The following is a 15,078-nucleotide window of genomic DNA, read 5'->3' on the forward strand; positions in this document are numbered from 1 at the left end:
ATACAAATATTTAACATACAAAACTAATGTAAGTGCTCTATTTTCATGACTTTATAAAACCCTAAAAAAAACGTTTATCAAGAAATTGTGAGTAGTAATCTCGTTTTGGAATTGTTATCAAACGTTAAGAGAGATAGAGAATTCTTTAATAATGAACATAAAAGTCTATATTTAAAATTTAACTCAACGAAAAGACACTAATTTGACGAAAATTGCACATAAACGCAAATCGAGTGCACCACTAAGCATTACAAAACCTTTATCTCGACAACTGCGCTAATAACAATTCTTAGCCACGTACCAAATGACCTAGTATCGTTCTTCTTCGCATCCCTTCAAACAGTGGTGGTCTCCATAAAAGCAGTGGTCTTGTCAAATAACCACAGTTTGAGCGTAGCTTGCACTGCGAGCGTGGTGAGTTTTCACGTGATTTGGATGTGAAGTGCTTTGTGGCTTTTGGGATTTAAACAGTTAAATGAATGATCATAAATTCATATATTATCTATAAAGTGCATGTATAGATTTATATGGAAATATAAAGTAGTACGGCTACATTCCAATGCTATGAAACGTTTTTTTTCTTCAATATAGTTAAATATAGTTTGTGTGTTTGGGGTTTGAAAATACAATATTTTTTTGAGTCAGTTTTTATTATATAAAAGAAATAAACTATTATTTACCATATGAAATTTATAAGGGATTCGTGAATTGTTTTCGGACATTTTTTTTTTGGCTTTCGCTTAAGCAACTTTTTTATAAAACAAATAATTAAATTCTTCATCTTTCAGGTTTAGTGAATAGTAAGATGACCAGCACCAACAACATGCTACGTTTGTCAACGATATGCCGTAAGTATATTTAATTAATGATATTTCATGAAACGTAAATACCTAGGCGATTCACTAAGTAGTGTAAGTACCAATAGCGACGGTAGTATTTCTACTCAGAAAATTTCAATAAAAAGTTGAAATCTGCGGGCGTCGCTACTGAGGACTTAAAAAATGAGCTATAGGCATTACAATATATAATTTAAAATGTTATTCGTACAAATTATTAACTGCCACAATGCGTTTAAAAACTAAAATTTTACGATTTTTTAATTATCGTACGTTCGTCACTTCAATAGTACTTTAAAATTGTACATTGTCGACGTGTCACTTTACAATTACATAGGCTGACCCATATTTTATAGATAAATAAAACATTATTCGTAATCCGAATGAATTAACAAATATTTGTAAAATACTAATATTAATCCTTTAATAGCCTAAATAGCCCGTCGTAATTGTATTGTTTTTAACATTTACCTTAATTATATGATTTTATGATACGGTGTACATCATGAGTAGTCGTTCATTAAGAATTAACGGTTATTTAAGTAAACTAAAAAACATAAATTAAATCTAAAAAGTTATTTCACGTATCGCGTTCTGAATTCCGTAGCTTCGTTATAAAAAATATTGTTTTAATAATTAGTTATTAAATATACAAACAGATACACAGAACCTAAAAAGGTTGTAGAGCCATTGATTTATTTTATTTAGTAGGAGATAATTTGCTGGACGACTGTACATTACAAATATCTTCACTTAAATATGATTACTCAATGTTTCTAAACTCGAATGAACACGTGTGCAATTTTCAAACTTAGTTCTAAAATTTGCCGTAAATGCGGCCTACGGCATATTTGCCCACGGAGGTGTAAAGAATGAGAAACAACTCAGCGTATAACCGAGCGTATAATTAATTCGACATCGTCAATTTGACCCCACTAATTGAATTGTTTCAAAATCCTTTGTTATGAGATGAATTAGCTGTTAATAATGAAACATTTAAAATTTTCTACTCTTTATTACCGAAAATATTTGCGTTGGGATAAGTGTGTGAACACGTTGTCCATAATGTATCATAGATACTTTTAGTATGTTCAACACGTACGATGGATGAAACCTTATGGATTTTGGCATACGGAAAAGGGTTCGCGCTAATTATAATTTATTATAAATAAGTCTAATTTACACGTAGATTCTTTTAATATATTTACTTTCCTAAAACTCTGAAAATAAAATTAACATAAACCATAGGATTTTTTATAAATATACGACTAACATATGATTTAACCTACTTGACACATTTAATAATATGCAACTTTTGTATTTGATAAAGCGATTCCTATTTGAATTCCAAAACAGTTGCGAAGTCGTCAAAACAAGTCCGCAATAAACGGCAATTGTATAGGTAGGTCTATTTTAAAATCTCTCACGACATGAATGAACTTTATTTTAGAAATATCTAATCTACGTAACAATTTACAAATCAAATGATATATTATATACCTCTTAATTGGAACGAGTTCTATTTAGTTATTAAATCAACCTAATTTAGTTGACAGCCTCCTCTAGAGCCTTCATAATTCTTAATGAAACGTGGTAAAGATAAAGCAAAGATAAACGAGGTGCGTAACGCGAGTGCACTCGGCAATACAGCTGAACTCTCAAGTTAAGGTTATTGCAAACAGATATTGTACCCGGGAAATCTCTATATGTAGTTTTTTGAATTACGTTCTTATTATTATTTAGACGTATTACTTTACGTTCTGTGTCAATAATTATCAAACTAGCTTAAAAAATAGCATTTTCATGCTTTTGCTGGTGCTAAAAATGGTGTTAAATTGATATTAGCAATTTAAAAATACCTTAAGTTGTTCCGGATTGCAGTGCGATAAACTCTTAAGTGAAAAAGCTTGAATAAATTATCTTCGTAAGATAGAGCCTTTACAGCTGACCGCAACCACGTTCGTAACAAAGCCTCCGTGAACGCAATTGAATGCATAGGTCACTGCAACAGACATCGCGTATTTTGAACAAATATCTAAATTAGTATTTAGTTTTGCATTTTAAAAACATTAGCTTTCAGTTAATAGATTGAGATTAAATAAAATTTTACTTGAAGCGTAAGAACGTTCAAAATAAAAAGTAACCATCCCTGTGTGTCCAAAATTTCAATTAGATAATATGTTCGCTGTACTTTGCATTTGTAATGGATTTTTTGTTATGATTATTTATTCATGAGAATTAAAATACTTAATGTTACCAAATTGTCATTCCTACATACTAAATGTAAAATTTGTGATAAGGTATTACACTTTTTGGAATGATAGTAATACAAATACGGCACGCCCACTTGTAGAAAAGAAATGTATGTTATACGTAAACACAATGTAATGTTTTAATACAAAGTAATGCCAAGACAGCATTGCAAAGGAGATTTGAAAAATATTAGATTTAAGCGGACTTTCGAGCTTTTCACGTTAAACCTAATTAACGGATTTAAAAAACTTTAGTCAAGCTATTAATCAAGCCCACGTCTTAACATTTGCAATTTAGTAATCTTTCAACCTATATAATTAAACGATTGCTATATAGTCTTTGCAATATGTCCGAGTCTAGAATATTTTGTAACACATTGTTTTAGCATAATTATGTGAGTTGACAGCTACGACCGATATCCACGGAGATACAAAGATAAAAGTTTTTCTGAAAATTCACATTCCTACAATTCTTTAGTAGACAATGAGGCAATCAATGGACAAAACAGTCTGAGCATACCAGTAGCAATATTGTATTCTCAACGTATTTGACACATTCGGTTATTTTAGCGTGCAAAAATATTGAGGACTACACATAGCTTTTAATTAAAAGATGACTGATATATTATTTTATCTGTCTTGAATTGAATAGCAAATTTAACAACTGACCCGTGTTGTTTTATGTTGTGATCAAGTCTGTCCATTCTTTTTCGTACGCCATTCGTGCGAAATTCAGTTAGGCCACACGTTCCTAATTTCATATAATGGTTAGAATTCGAGTTCGGTCAACAAACATTGTTTCACGGATGATTAGTTCTTGATCTAGTTTAATTCGTGATCTTCCTCGTTATGTTGCTACATTTTATAGCACGATTCGCATGTACTCAGAGCAAATAGAACTCGGGACTTCCGCGTTTGACATCCAGCTCTGATTAATCAATCTTTAGTACGTAAAATATTTTTTTAACTAAATTCTGTTTTATTACTTGTTCGGATCATAAAAAAAATCCACGTTTCGGAGCAATTACGAATGGTATTCTGTATAAATACCTACTGAAGCTAAGGAATGGGTATAGGCTATTTTAAGTATTACATCGTCTATTTCATATTTGCAGATATATATTCTATAATTTGTATTATTGTTGTAAGAACGATGTTTTTTAAATACATATAACTACTAGCGGACCCGACAGACGTTCTCCTGCATGATATTTCAAGCGATTAGGATATTAAAAATGTTTGAAAATAGCAGCAGCGCCATCTGCCGGGCTGATTTGTGAATCTAAACTATCCAGGGCTCTACAACATACAAAAAAAAACATTAAAATCGGTCGAGCCGTTTAATAGGAGTTCTGTGACATACACACGTACAGTAGAATTATATATATATGTAAAATCCTATATTTTGAGTTAGATTACACTGACTGTATGCAGTGCAAATTTAATTGAAATTAGTTTAGCAGTCCATACTTTAGTTAGTTTAGGAGACAAACAACGTGACGCGTAATTTATATATATTAAGATTAATGTAGGTTACTTATTGTAACCATGGTAACAGTCATCCGGCATGGTACTATTTCTAGTTCACTATAAGAGGAATTGAATTTCAAAAAAGGCCTGATTGTAAATGTAATTTTATCTTAATGTAGTAGAATATAGTTAAAATGTTATTCAAAAGTGTACGTAATTTTTACTGATGGCAATGCCTATGTCACTAATGTTCCGAAAATATGGTTTTACACATAATAGGAACATTAAGTGCGGTGATCATCATTTACATTTAGCAATGTTTCAATGTCATGATTAGGGTTGCCAGTACACTTCAAGTAAATATGACAAACAACTCAAAGGGTCGACGCAATAGTAACCTCACTTTCCTAAATTTATATCTGAAATCTGTCCTTAATTAGAAAAATAAGAATACGTAAAACTTTAAAAAGTCTTTAAAATAAACAAAAATTCTTAGTTTTTTATATATCTTTAGTGTTAAGTTTGTTATAGAAGAGCTGGGAACCCTGACACTGTATAAATGGATTCCCAAATCCTAAAATTGTATTTCTACATGCACAAACACAAATTAATTATAAATAAACAATTCACCGTGGACAGCCCTATCAAGCGATGATAACAATCTGACGAAAGTTTGCACTTATTCAACGTAATGAGGGCTTGTTGCTAAAATCTCAGGTCACTTCAGAAGATAAATCTGTTGTGCATTAGATAAATCTTTACACAATGAAACAAAACCACCTCAAAAAAAACTTAATTACTAAAAGCAGCGATCGAACTTTTGTAATTATTTGTTAAATATATTTTAATATCACCCACAATGCATAATTATTAAGGAACATTTTATCTTGCGCAAGACCAAGATAATCTCACGCGATGTCATTTACACCTCAGACGCATTGTATCCAAGGGAGGCTTTAACATTTTATGCAACATTTTGTAACGTCATCATTATGAAGTCAAAATGGTATTAATGTGTATTTAACGCTCTGATGCAGTTGAACTTTATAGAAAATTATTTAAATCTAAGTAATGATTACGATATACGATAGTATGCGATAACAGGAAATAGTTATATACTGACTAATGAATTAAAATCTTGATTTCAGTTCTACTGGCAGTGGCATTAGCGCAGAACGGCTACGAATACAATAAGCCAGGAAAGCCTTTTGGGCAAAATACATCTATTCGGCCAGGCTATCCCTCAAGTGGATACCCAAGTTCGACACCCTCATATCCCAGTGCACCTCAAAATGAGTACCCTGGCACTACACCTTATCCTTCAGGTATATCTACAGGAGCTAATTATCCAGGACAAGGCCCATCGGGACCTGCAAGTTACCCGGGTCAGTCTGACAATAACTATCCCGGACAAAATTACCCAGGATCCACTGGACCTTCGGGACCTTCAGGATATCCAGGACAGCCCGGATATCCCGGTCAAAATTATCCAGGACAGACAGCTCGTCCAACCACACCAGGATTTGGGCCAGGTTCTGTGACAGGAGCCCCAGGATTTGCACCAGGAAACTCAAACTTTGGACCAGGTGCACCCGGATTTGGACCTGTAGGATCAGGATTTGATTCGGGAGCATATGAGGGTGGTGATTATTCTGCTATCCCTGGAGAACCTGATAAAGACTATCCCATTTTGTCGTTTGTTCCCAAAACATCGTTCCGATGTGATGCTCAGCCTTATCCGGGGTATTATGCCGATGTTGAAACTCGTTGTCAAGCATTCCACGTGTGCGCTAATAACATAACATATGACTTTCTTTGTCCGAATGGAACAATCTTTTCACAAGAGGTTTTCGTCTGTGTTTGGTGGAACCAATTTGACTGCAACTTAGCTCAAAGTTTATATGAATTAAACGCAAACATATACGACTACTCCATCATTGGATCTCAGCAACAACTTTCTTATCCTGGAAGTCAAGGCCCCTCATATCCAGGTAACCAAGGCTCTCAAGGTTCTTATCCTGGTAATCAAAGTCCTCAGGGTTCTTATCCTGGTAATCAAAGCCCTCAGGGTTCTTATCCTGGTAATCAAAGCCCTCAGGGTTCTTATCCTGGAAGCCAAGTTCCATCATACCCAAGCAGTCCAAGCCCGCAGGGTCCCTCATACCCAGGACCTTCTACATCTTATCCGGATCATTTTGGGAGCCAAGGACCATCATCCGGATACCCTAGCAGCCCTTACCCACAAGGAACAACCCCGTCATATCCTGGAACTCAAGATGCCTCGACATACCCCGGAACAAGACCCAACACCAGGCCAGGTCAACAAGGATCTAGTTCATATCCAGGTAGCTCAAACTATCCTACGATAGGACCACAAAACAAATATCCATCTTCACAAGGAAATTATCCTGTGCCGCAAAGTACTCCAGGATACCCAGGTTCACAATCGGACCAGGGTTATCCATCGGGAAGACCTTCAGGACCCAGTTTTCCAACTGGTACAACCAGACCCCAAGGCCCAAATACGGGGTATCCTCAACCACCAAACCGAGAATACTTACCGCCTAGAAAATAAGTTCACTGTAACTAATTACCGAATATATTAAGCAATTCGTTTTTGAGCTCCATTTAGCCGAACTATGAACGGAAGACTTAACAAGGATAAAACTTAAATACAGCAATATTTATTTAACAGCACCTTAATTCGTCAGGCGCAAAATTTCCTTGTTGTTCTTCTTACTGCCACATTTTAAATAGAAATTATTAAGAAAGCCAGTAGAGCACATTGACAAACGAAAGAGTTGGTGCTGTGTATTTTATTTGTGCTATAGAATAAAAACAAAGTATTAAACTTATTAGTCGTAAGTTAAAACGTAATATGTAGTACTAAGTTTATAGTTAATTTTCACCCCATATATTGTATCTATATTTTAGTGTCTATACCATTAGAACTGTAACAATAAAGTTACCAAAACTAGTTATCTGTTACAAAGTACAAAATTTCTTTTGTAGGTATGTTATACATATCTGACTAAATATATTATAATAAATAAATGTATATCAAGCAAAATTGTTTATTAATCGGTAAACTAATGTTATGGCATACCCCTAGAAAAGCCCCTACTAAGTCTAACAAATTCCAAATTCTTTCGGCCAAGTAAGTCATTGATAAAGTTCATTTCTTCACACTGAATCGGAAGATTGTTTCCATCAACAACAACTTTAATCAATCCATTGTGCGTTCTAACTTTTCTTATGCCCTTTTGATATGTTACAACATCTTTAAGAGCTTTAACCATTATGAAAGAGAGATTATTATATGACATATTCAGGTGTGAGAGTGCCAAATTACCAATACAATATAGATGGTCATCCGTGCGTTTAATACAGTCCGCTTGGAATGGATCTACGAATGGGCCTAAAATTTGTTCCGCCAATAACTTAGCTCTCATAGAATCATCATTCAACATGGATGGTTGTTGAGTTTCCTTCTCTTTTCTTGCACTAATCTTTTTTCGTTTAGGTGGCTTGCTGCTAATTTCAGCTGATGATCGTCGTTCCAAGTACTTTAAGTACAGTGATTGTTTATTTCTCAAGTATGTAAAATATCTTTCCTTTTTGTGCAAAACTTCAAAATCAGTTAAAGGAAATTCCATTAAAACATTTAAAATTGAAACAGCTCCATCATCAGTTATGTGGTTATCGGAGATATTTATATACCGCAAAAAACGATTCGTCCTTAAAGCGGCAGCAAGTGATTTCGCTCCTAAATCTGTTATGTGGTTTGAAGATAAATTTAAAAGCGATAATTTCTCACCAACAGTTGACATATGCAGCTTTGAGGCTATTATCTCACAGACATCATCATTTATGTTGCATCTAGTCAAAGAAAGTGACTTAATGACTGATGTATCTAAAAGGATTGCATAATTAGCTTCATTTACTGGTGTTCTGTCCAAGTGAACTTGCGTTATAGTTGACACTCTCACAATATTACTTATTTCATGTATTATTGCAGCATCGATTTTAGAGTTTATTATCGAGATCCTCGTCAAATTTTTATAGTAGGGAACTAAATATCTCATAACTTGCAACAGAACTCTCGGCACATTCTTAAGTCTCTCGAGACGTATTTCTGTCAAGCAATTATAGGTATCGTACACAGAATATATAGTCACTGTGTTAATGGATGTTGTTGATGAAGGTTGTGTTGCTGTTTCGATTGAGCTACCGACATCGTCTTGCTGAACTGGTTCTGGTGTTGAAGCAATTTCACGTTTTGTACTTAATGCCATACTAATACGTCTTTTCACACCTTCTTGCTGTTTAAGCGCCTTATAAAAATCATCTAAAACAACATACAAACATAGTAGTCTTTTGTTAACATAGCTTTTACACATTGAAAGAAAAACTTTTTAACCGTGGCCGTCACCGTGACCACGCACGCTGTAAAGCACGCGAAATGTCGGAAAAATTTAATAATTATAAGTTTATAATTATCCGGTTTAAAGTGTTTTCTTTCAACATACAAAAATGCAATCTCGCTGGTTAAGCGTCATTCAGAACAGTACAGAGAAACGATGCGAGATACACTTCTTCTCGCAAGACTGATCGTTTGACCCTTAAAACAAACACTCTATATATCCTACCTATTTACATTATACAGTGGAATCTCGATAACTCGAATATAAACGAACGGCAACGAGTTTTCGACTTAACAAGAACTTCGAGAAACATGATTTAACTGGTGAAATTCGACTAAGAGTATTTTTCGATTTTTCGAGTCCAATTTGAATAACAGATCAACTAAAATTCATTCATTTCACGTGTACAAGACAGAAATAATAGATTAGAAGTCCCGAACCCGAACATTCATTTTGGATTTTATTGGTATTATTTCGGGAATTCCAAGTAAGACCTCATTATATTTTACTAACTACGACTTACAGTCTCCTTTTTGAAATTCGAGTTATAGAGTATAAATATGTATTATCAATACTTCGTAAGGAAATAACATTCTGTTCGAGTTATTATTAAGTCTTAATAATTCCAGATATCGCATATTTAGTGGTTCCGCGGAAGGGAATGGAATTGTTATCGACTGACTGAGGATTTCGACTTAACGAGGTTCAAGTTTCGAGATGCCACTGTAAATCATTTGCGAAATCTCGTAAAATTGTTCATTTGACTTGAAGTAACATAAAATCTTTCGTTAATTATTAATTAATAATATTACCATTTCGCTGAGCTTTTTCCACGCAGATAACGTAAGGGCAGTTAAATTTTGCGCAAGCAAATGGTAGAACATTTTCGAAATCTATTAATTCAGTCTTAACGGGTACTGTGGTGGAATGTGCAGTAGATGTACGTAGCGAACGGGTGGACCTCAAAGAACGCACGGATCTGGTAGATCTAACTGGTTTCATAATAAATAAATTTTCAAAAAAAAATGTAAAAATACATGAGTTTATCAAAAATAGATAAATTAATACAAAACCCAATAAAGTAAAAAAAATGTCAAACACCCAGTCAAAAAAACATAGAACCTAAATAAATATAGACTTACCAATCCTATTAATTATTTATTGACAAATACAGATTATATTTTTTTAGAAAATATTAAAATATAAAGGATATTTCTAGCATCTAGGATTTGACATGAAGCAATATTTTTTTTTATGTAACTTTTATAATATACGTCAATATAATTTTAAATTTTACAATCACGCATATCGCTCTCGCGTTATCAGACTATAACTTTTAGCTACCAAGATTAATAAAAAACAATATTCTCCAAATAAAATTTATTGTGCATTCCAATGATTACACATATTGTATCCATGCCAGACTTTTTATGATAACAACTTAAAAACGCAGAAACTTAATCTACATAAAATAATTCCTTTATAAAAATTAATCTAATCAAATATCTATAATACACATATCACTAACCATACACTTAAACATTGCTTAAATAAAAACAAAAATAATAGCTTATTTGCTAAATGTAAACTTAAATAACATAATCATCTTATCTCTAGGCAAGTTATCTGTAACACAGGGGAATTAATATTACCTAATACAAGGAATTAAAAAAAAAACAAAATCCTAATGAAGACTGAATACATTATTTAATTAACTAACGTTAAAGACTGTATTTGCAGAGGATTTCGTTTCTTACTTTTGGCGTTTTTACCAGATTTTAACTGTGTGGTATTACAAACTAACTGGTCTTGTAAATATACCTGCTTAGTGTCAATATCCGATATAATTTTACTGAGAATATTATTAATACCCTCTATTTCACGGCAATCATTTGGTACATTATTTCCATCTAACACTACCCTTACAAGGCCTTCTAGTTTATCCAAATTGTTTCTTTGAAACAGTAAAGTATTGTATACTTTACGAACTGTTATATACGTCAAATTATTATACGCTAAGTTAAGAGAGGTCAGGCGTAAATTACCATTACAATGTAATACTTTATTAATATAATGTATTTGACTGCTGTCAAAGACGTCGACAAAATCTCCTATTTCTTCCAGAGTTAACTTTTCAGCTAATTGAGTTATTGTTTGTCCTGTTTTATTAAGAGATTGTTTTTTATTCTTCTTTCGTTCTTTACTTTCTGATCCACTTATCTTTTCTTCTTCGCGACGAGAAATCAACAGCTGCTCATTTTTATTAAAAGTTGCTATTTTCTTTATAAAATATTCAAATCGTCGGATTTTGGCAGAACGAACCTCTTCTATAGTTAGAGGAAACATTATTAGACTATTTAGGATACAATCTGCCCCGATATCGGTAATTTTATTACTACACAGATTTAAATGTACTAAGCAGCGATTCGTTCGTAATGTCTCTCCACAGGCTTTAGCACCTACATCCGTTATAGTATTAAATGCTAAATCTAGCGTAAGCAAAGTTTTCGAAGCTGGTTCTCCCACATCGAGTCTTTTGGCAATTCTGACGCAAATGGCATCATTGATATATAAGCGACGTAGAGACAGATGCTTCAAATTACACGCACGTTCTAATAAAAGATCATAAGACCCCTCTGGCACATAGCAATCTTCTATGAACACTTCAGTAATGTTTGAGTGTGCTAACAATTTGCCTACTTCGTAGAGTGCGGGTAATCGCAAACCTCGTTTTCGTATTGTAATTTTCGATAACGATGGATGAAATGGAACACATAGAGAAATGGCTATGATTAATTTTCTCGGTATTTCAATAGGTGATCCAATTATAGTTATTTCCACAAGACGTCCTTTGGTATCATACCAAGCATTTATAGAGATAAAACTGTTTGTAAATTTGTTAAAATTTCCATTACTCTTTTGACTCGTCGACTTGTAAACTTTCTCATCCACTTTATTACTATCAGCGTGGAGTGTAAGGGATTTGGATGTTGAACGAGGGTTGGCGACGGTGGTTGAAATATAGTCAGCTGAAAATATATCATTATAAACAATATACCGTATCTTGGTAATCTCTAAACAATTATTTAAAACATAACATTCTAAGCCTCCTAATAACTTAAAATCTAATGCTCATTAACTACAACAATTTATTAACTATCTAAGGGAAATTTGTAGGATTTAATATTGTTTACCCCTTCCACTTACCATGAGTGTGAATTATTGCATTACACAAAATTAAAAGTTACAGGTATAATTGGAAATGATAGGTTTTTTTTACTAGAATGCTCTGGTGGTAACATTCATTATAGAAACATAATCTTTACTGTTCAATGTAGATACATTTTATTACTTAGTGTTAAGATGACAATTGTTCCAAAAAAAATACAATCTTTTTTATCAATCAATTCTATATGAATGTGAAATAGTCGATTGTAAAAGAATTATTTTATAATTAGTTATTAAAATATAACAATAATAATAATAAAGTTTTGTAATTACTAATGTTTTGAACAGAAATAAACTACGAACTTTAACAGCTAAACTAACTAAATACATTTCCATAGTTTTGAATGAATCTAGCAGATGACTTTATAAAATCAGACGCTTGTCGTTTGTGTCTGTTGTGGATTGTGTTTTATGTTTTAAAATTTTATTTAATATTATATAATATTTAATATTATATAGCACATTTTTAAAAACTTATATTTTAAATATGAGGCTAGACAATAATATTTTTATGAATATATATTGACCATTTATTAGAAAGCAAATTACGATATAAATTTTTATTTTTTCTAAATAATAAAAAAATATATAGTAAGTAAAATATATAGACTTAAGTAGGACTTTTTTTTTCCAGGAATGTACACTTTATGTTTGCACATATCATAAATTATATGAGTTAATATATACTTTTTTTTATCGTTATTAATTATACATATGTATATGTTTTTTTTGACTGTGTGTAAATACGTAGTGTATTTAGCATGATATTGTATTAAAAAACACATTTAATTTACCAAATATTTCTTTTTAACCGCCTTTTTTTAACTGACTCAACCGTTATTTATTAATTTTGAAAGAAACAATATAAGTGATAATTTAAATTTATTGAACCTTATATACCTTATAATAGCAAACATCTCTTAAAAATTAAGCGGTATAGGTAAGTGGTTTTTATAACTAAAGTTCTCTATTGTTTTTTTCCGTCAGATTGAATTTACAGAAAAATTTAGGATAACTTGTACTTTAAGATAATCGGTATAATTACAATGTTTCATGTTTAAGGAATAAGTGGGAAATATTTACACACTCCTTGTATAGATATCGACAAGCATCAGAACAAAATATGTCCTTGCCGCGCATAAGTGATTTTTAGACCGTACCTATCGTCGTATCGTATATGACGTCAGACGTTTCGATCACGTCATTGGATCGAAACGTGATTGCAAATCAGTTGACGTTTGTGTCCCGCGCTGTGTATGATGCGCAAACTTCCCCCCACTCCCTTGTTTAATGCTCAAGAAGTTTTACGGTATCTGTACTTACTACTTATAGTACAACTAGTCTTACAAGGGAAGATTCGATGACGACGGAGGTAAAATCTGTATTTAATGTACAACTCAACCAAAATATATTGTAAGAATGTTGTTTTTATATGGTTTGTTTATTCCAGATTTGCAATTACTCTTATTATCTTTATGAATCTAGTTCTGTTGATGATTAAAACTTAAAAGTGGATTACGACAAAATAGATTCTTAACGACATTTTTTTTACTATGTCTAATGTAAGTACAAATATTTCTCCATTTCTTTTATACTGTTTATACTGTTAAAATATCAATTGATTTTGGTCCGCATCGTTTGATGAATATGTTACTAAAAACAATAATTAAAGTATCAGTACAACAGTTACTTTATCTTAGGTGTTACGCACCTCGCTGTATACACGCGTTCTATATACAATTTACCTTAAACGTACCGATAAATTATTATTAAAGCCCTCTTAATAAAAAAAAACTATCTTATGAATCAAATAAGATACTTATTGCCTCCATTGTTACCAGCATTAATCTCACCTCAAATTATTCATTATTCAACACTAAAACACGTCGGTTATTTTTTATGATAAAGCACCTTTTATTGTCAGAATTTGAGTAGGTATATTGGAGTATGATGATATATCCATGTTCCAACATAGAAAACAGTTTAAGGTTTACCATAAAGGGTTCAGTAGTTGTATATAAATACACAATAGGTAGGTAAATTATGTTAACTGGATCTTCTTCGAGTTTAAAGAAGTAACTGGGGAATATTGGGAGAAAAACTCGTGATAGAGAGAGATAGAGAGTCCTTGAAAAAGATTTATTATTTTTATTTTCAATTTTAAGCTTGTACGTATATTATGTAAATATGGATGAGTGTTTTATGGACTAAGTGTGTGTGTTAATTATTATTATTAAACAAATTTTATTATGTAAGTGATTTGTTAAACCCCCTATTACCTTGCAGTTTCCGAGTAACATATATTTCGCAAGGAACTGCAAATTCGTCACAAATCCATGGAATAAAAGCATCAAAGTCTAGAGGTTTTGGTGCAGCAGACGCGGATTTTACTGACACTCTTTTAGGTTCTGTTAATTGTTTTGTTTCATTTTCTTTATTCATTGTATTTATTTATATTATACAATCGTACTTTAAAATATTAACACATAAATCTTTTGTAAAAATATTTTGAAAACGCCACTGCAATGACGGACGCTGGAGCTATTGTCAACTATTGAGAGTATTAACTTCATTCGGATCCTACTAAATTTTTGTATCTCGCTTCTATAATTGAATACTTAGAGGGCCTTTATTTACTAAAATTCATTTTTTTAATAGTGAGATATTTATGAATATTTTGGCGTAATCCTTTGAGTCAAATATTTTAAGTTACCTCCTAAATTCTATTTTAACAACTAACAATAATAATTAATGTAACTTCTTAATACAAATTTCCACTTTAATCTTCTTCTTTAGTCTGTGGCACTATTGAGTAATATTATCTCTACAATGGTATGTTAGTTATCTGTATTTGTAATATTTTTCTAG

The 15,078-nt window shown here is 32.2% G+C and overlaps 3 protein-coding genes across 3 annotated transcripts; 1 reads left to right on the forward strand and 2 right to left on the reverse strand.

Moving 5' to 3' along the window:
* Positions 1 to 396: 396 nt before the first annotated feature.
* Positions 397 to 7,486, forward strand: LOC123709819 (collagen alpha-1(IV) chain-like). The gene is made up of 3 exons (XM_045661395.1): positions 397 to 414; positions 789 to 848; positions 5,707 to 7,486. The coding sequence occupies exons 2-3, from the start codon at positions 806 to 808 to the stop codon at positions 7,131 to 7,133; spliced, it is 1,470 nt and encodes a 489-aa protein (XP_045517351.1). The 5' UTR covers positions 397 to 414; positions 789 to 805; the 3' UTR covers positions 7,134 to 7,486.
* Positions 7,487 to 7,616: 130 nt separating this feature from the next.
* Positions 7,617 to 10,042, reverse strand: LOC123709855 (leucine-rich repeat-containing protein 71-like). The gene is made up of 2 exons (XM_045661434.1): positions 9,795 to 10,042; positions 7,617 to 8,906 (listed from the first exon to the last, which is right to left on the reverse strand). Exons 1-2 carry the CDS (start codon positions 9,982 to 9,984, stop codon positions 7,654 to 7,656), a joined length of 1,443 nt encoding a protein of 480 aa, XP_045517390.1. The 5' UTR covers positions 9,985 to 10,042; the 3' UTR covers positions 7,617 to 7,653.
* A 542-nt stretch (positions 10,043 to 10,584) lies between these two features.
* LOC123709553 (leucine-rich repeat-containing protein 71-like) lies at positions 10,585 to 14,857 on the reverse strand. The gene is made up of 4 exons (XM_045660957.1): positions 14,848 to 14,857; positions 14,490 to 14,618; positions 11,044 to 12,011; positions 10,585 to 10,608 (listed from the first exon to the last, which is right to left on the reverse strand). The coding sequence occupies exons 1-4, from the start codon at positions 14,855 to 14,857 to the stop codon at positions 10,585 to 10,587; spliced, it is 1,131 nt and encodes a 376-aa protein (XP_045516913.1).
* Positions 14,858 to 15,078: the final 221 nt, after the last annotated feature.

The sequence above is a fragment of the Pieris brassicae genome, chromosome 5 (genome assembly GCF_905147105.1).
Source record: "Pieris brassicae chromosome 5, ilPieBrab1.1, whole genome shotgun sequence".
Classification (NCBI taxonomy): Eukaryota; Metazoa; Arthropoda; class Insecta; order Lepidoptera; family Pieridae; genus Pieris; species Pieris brassicae.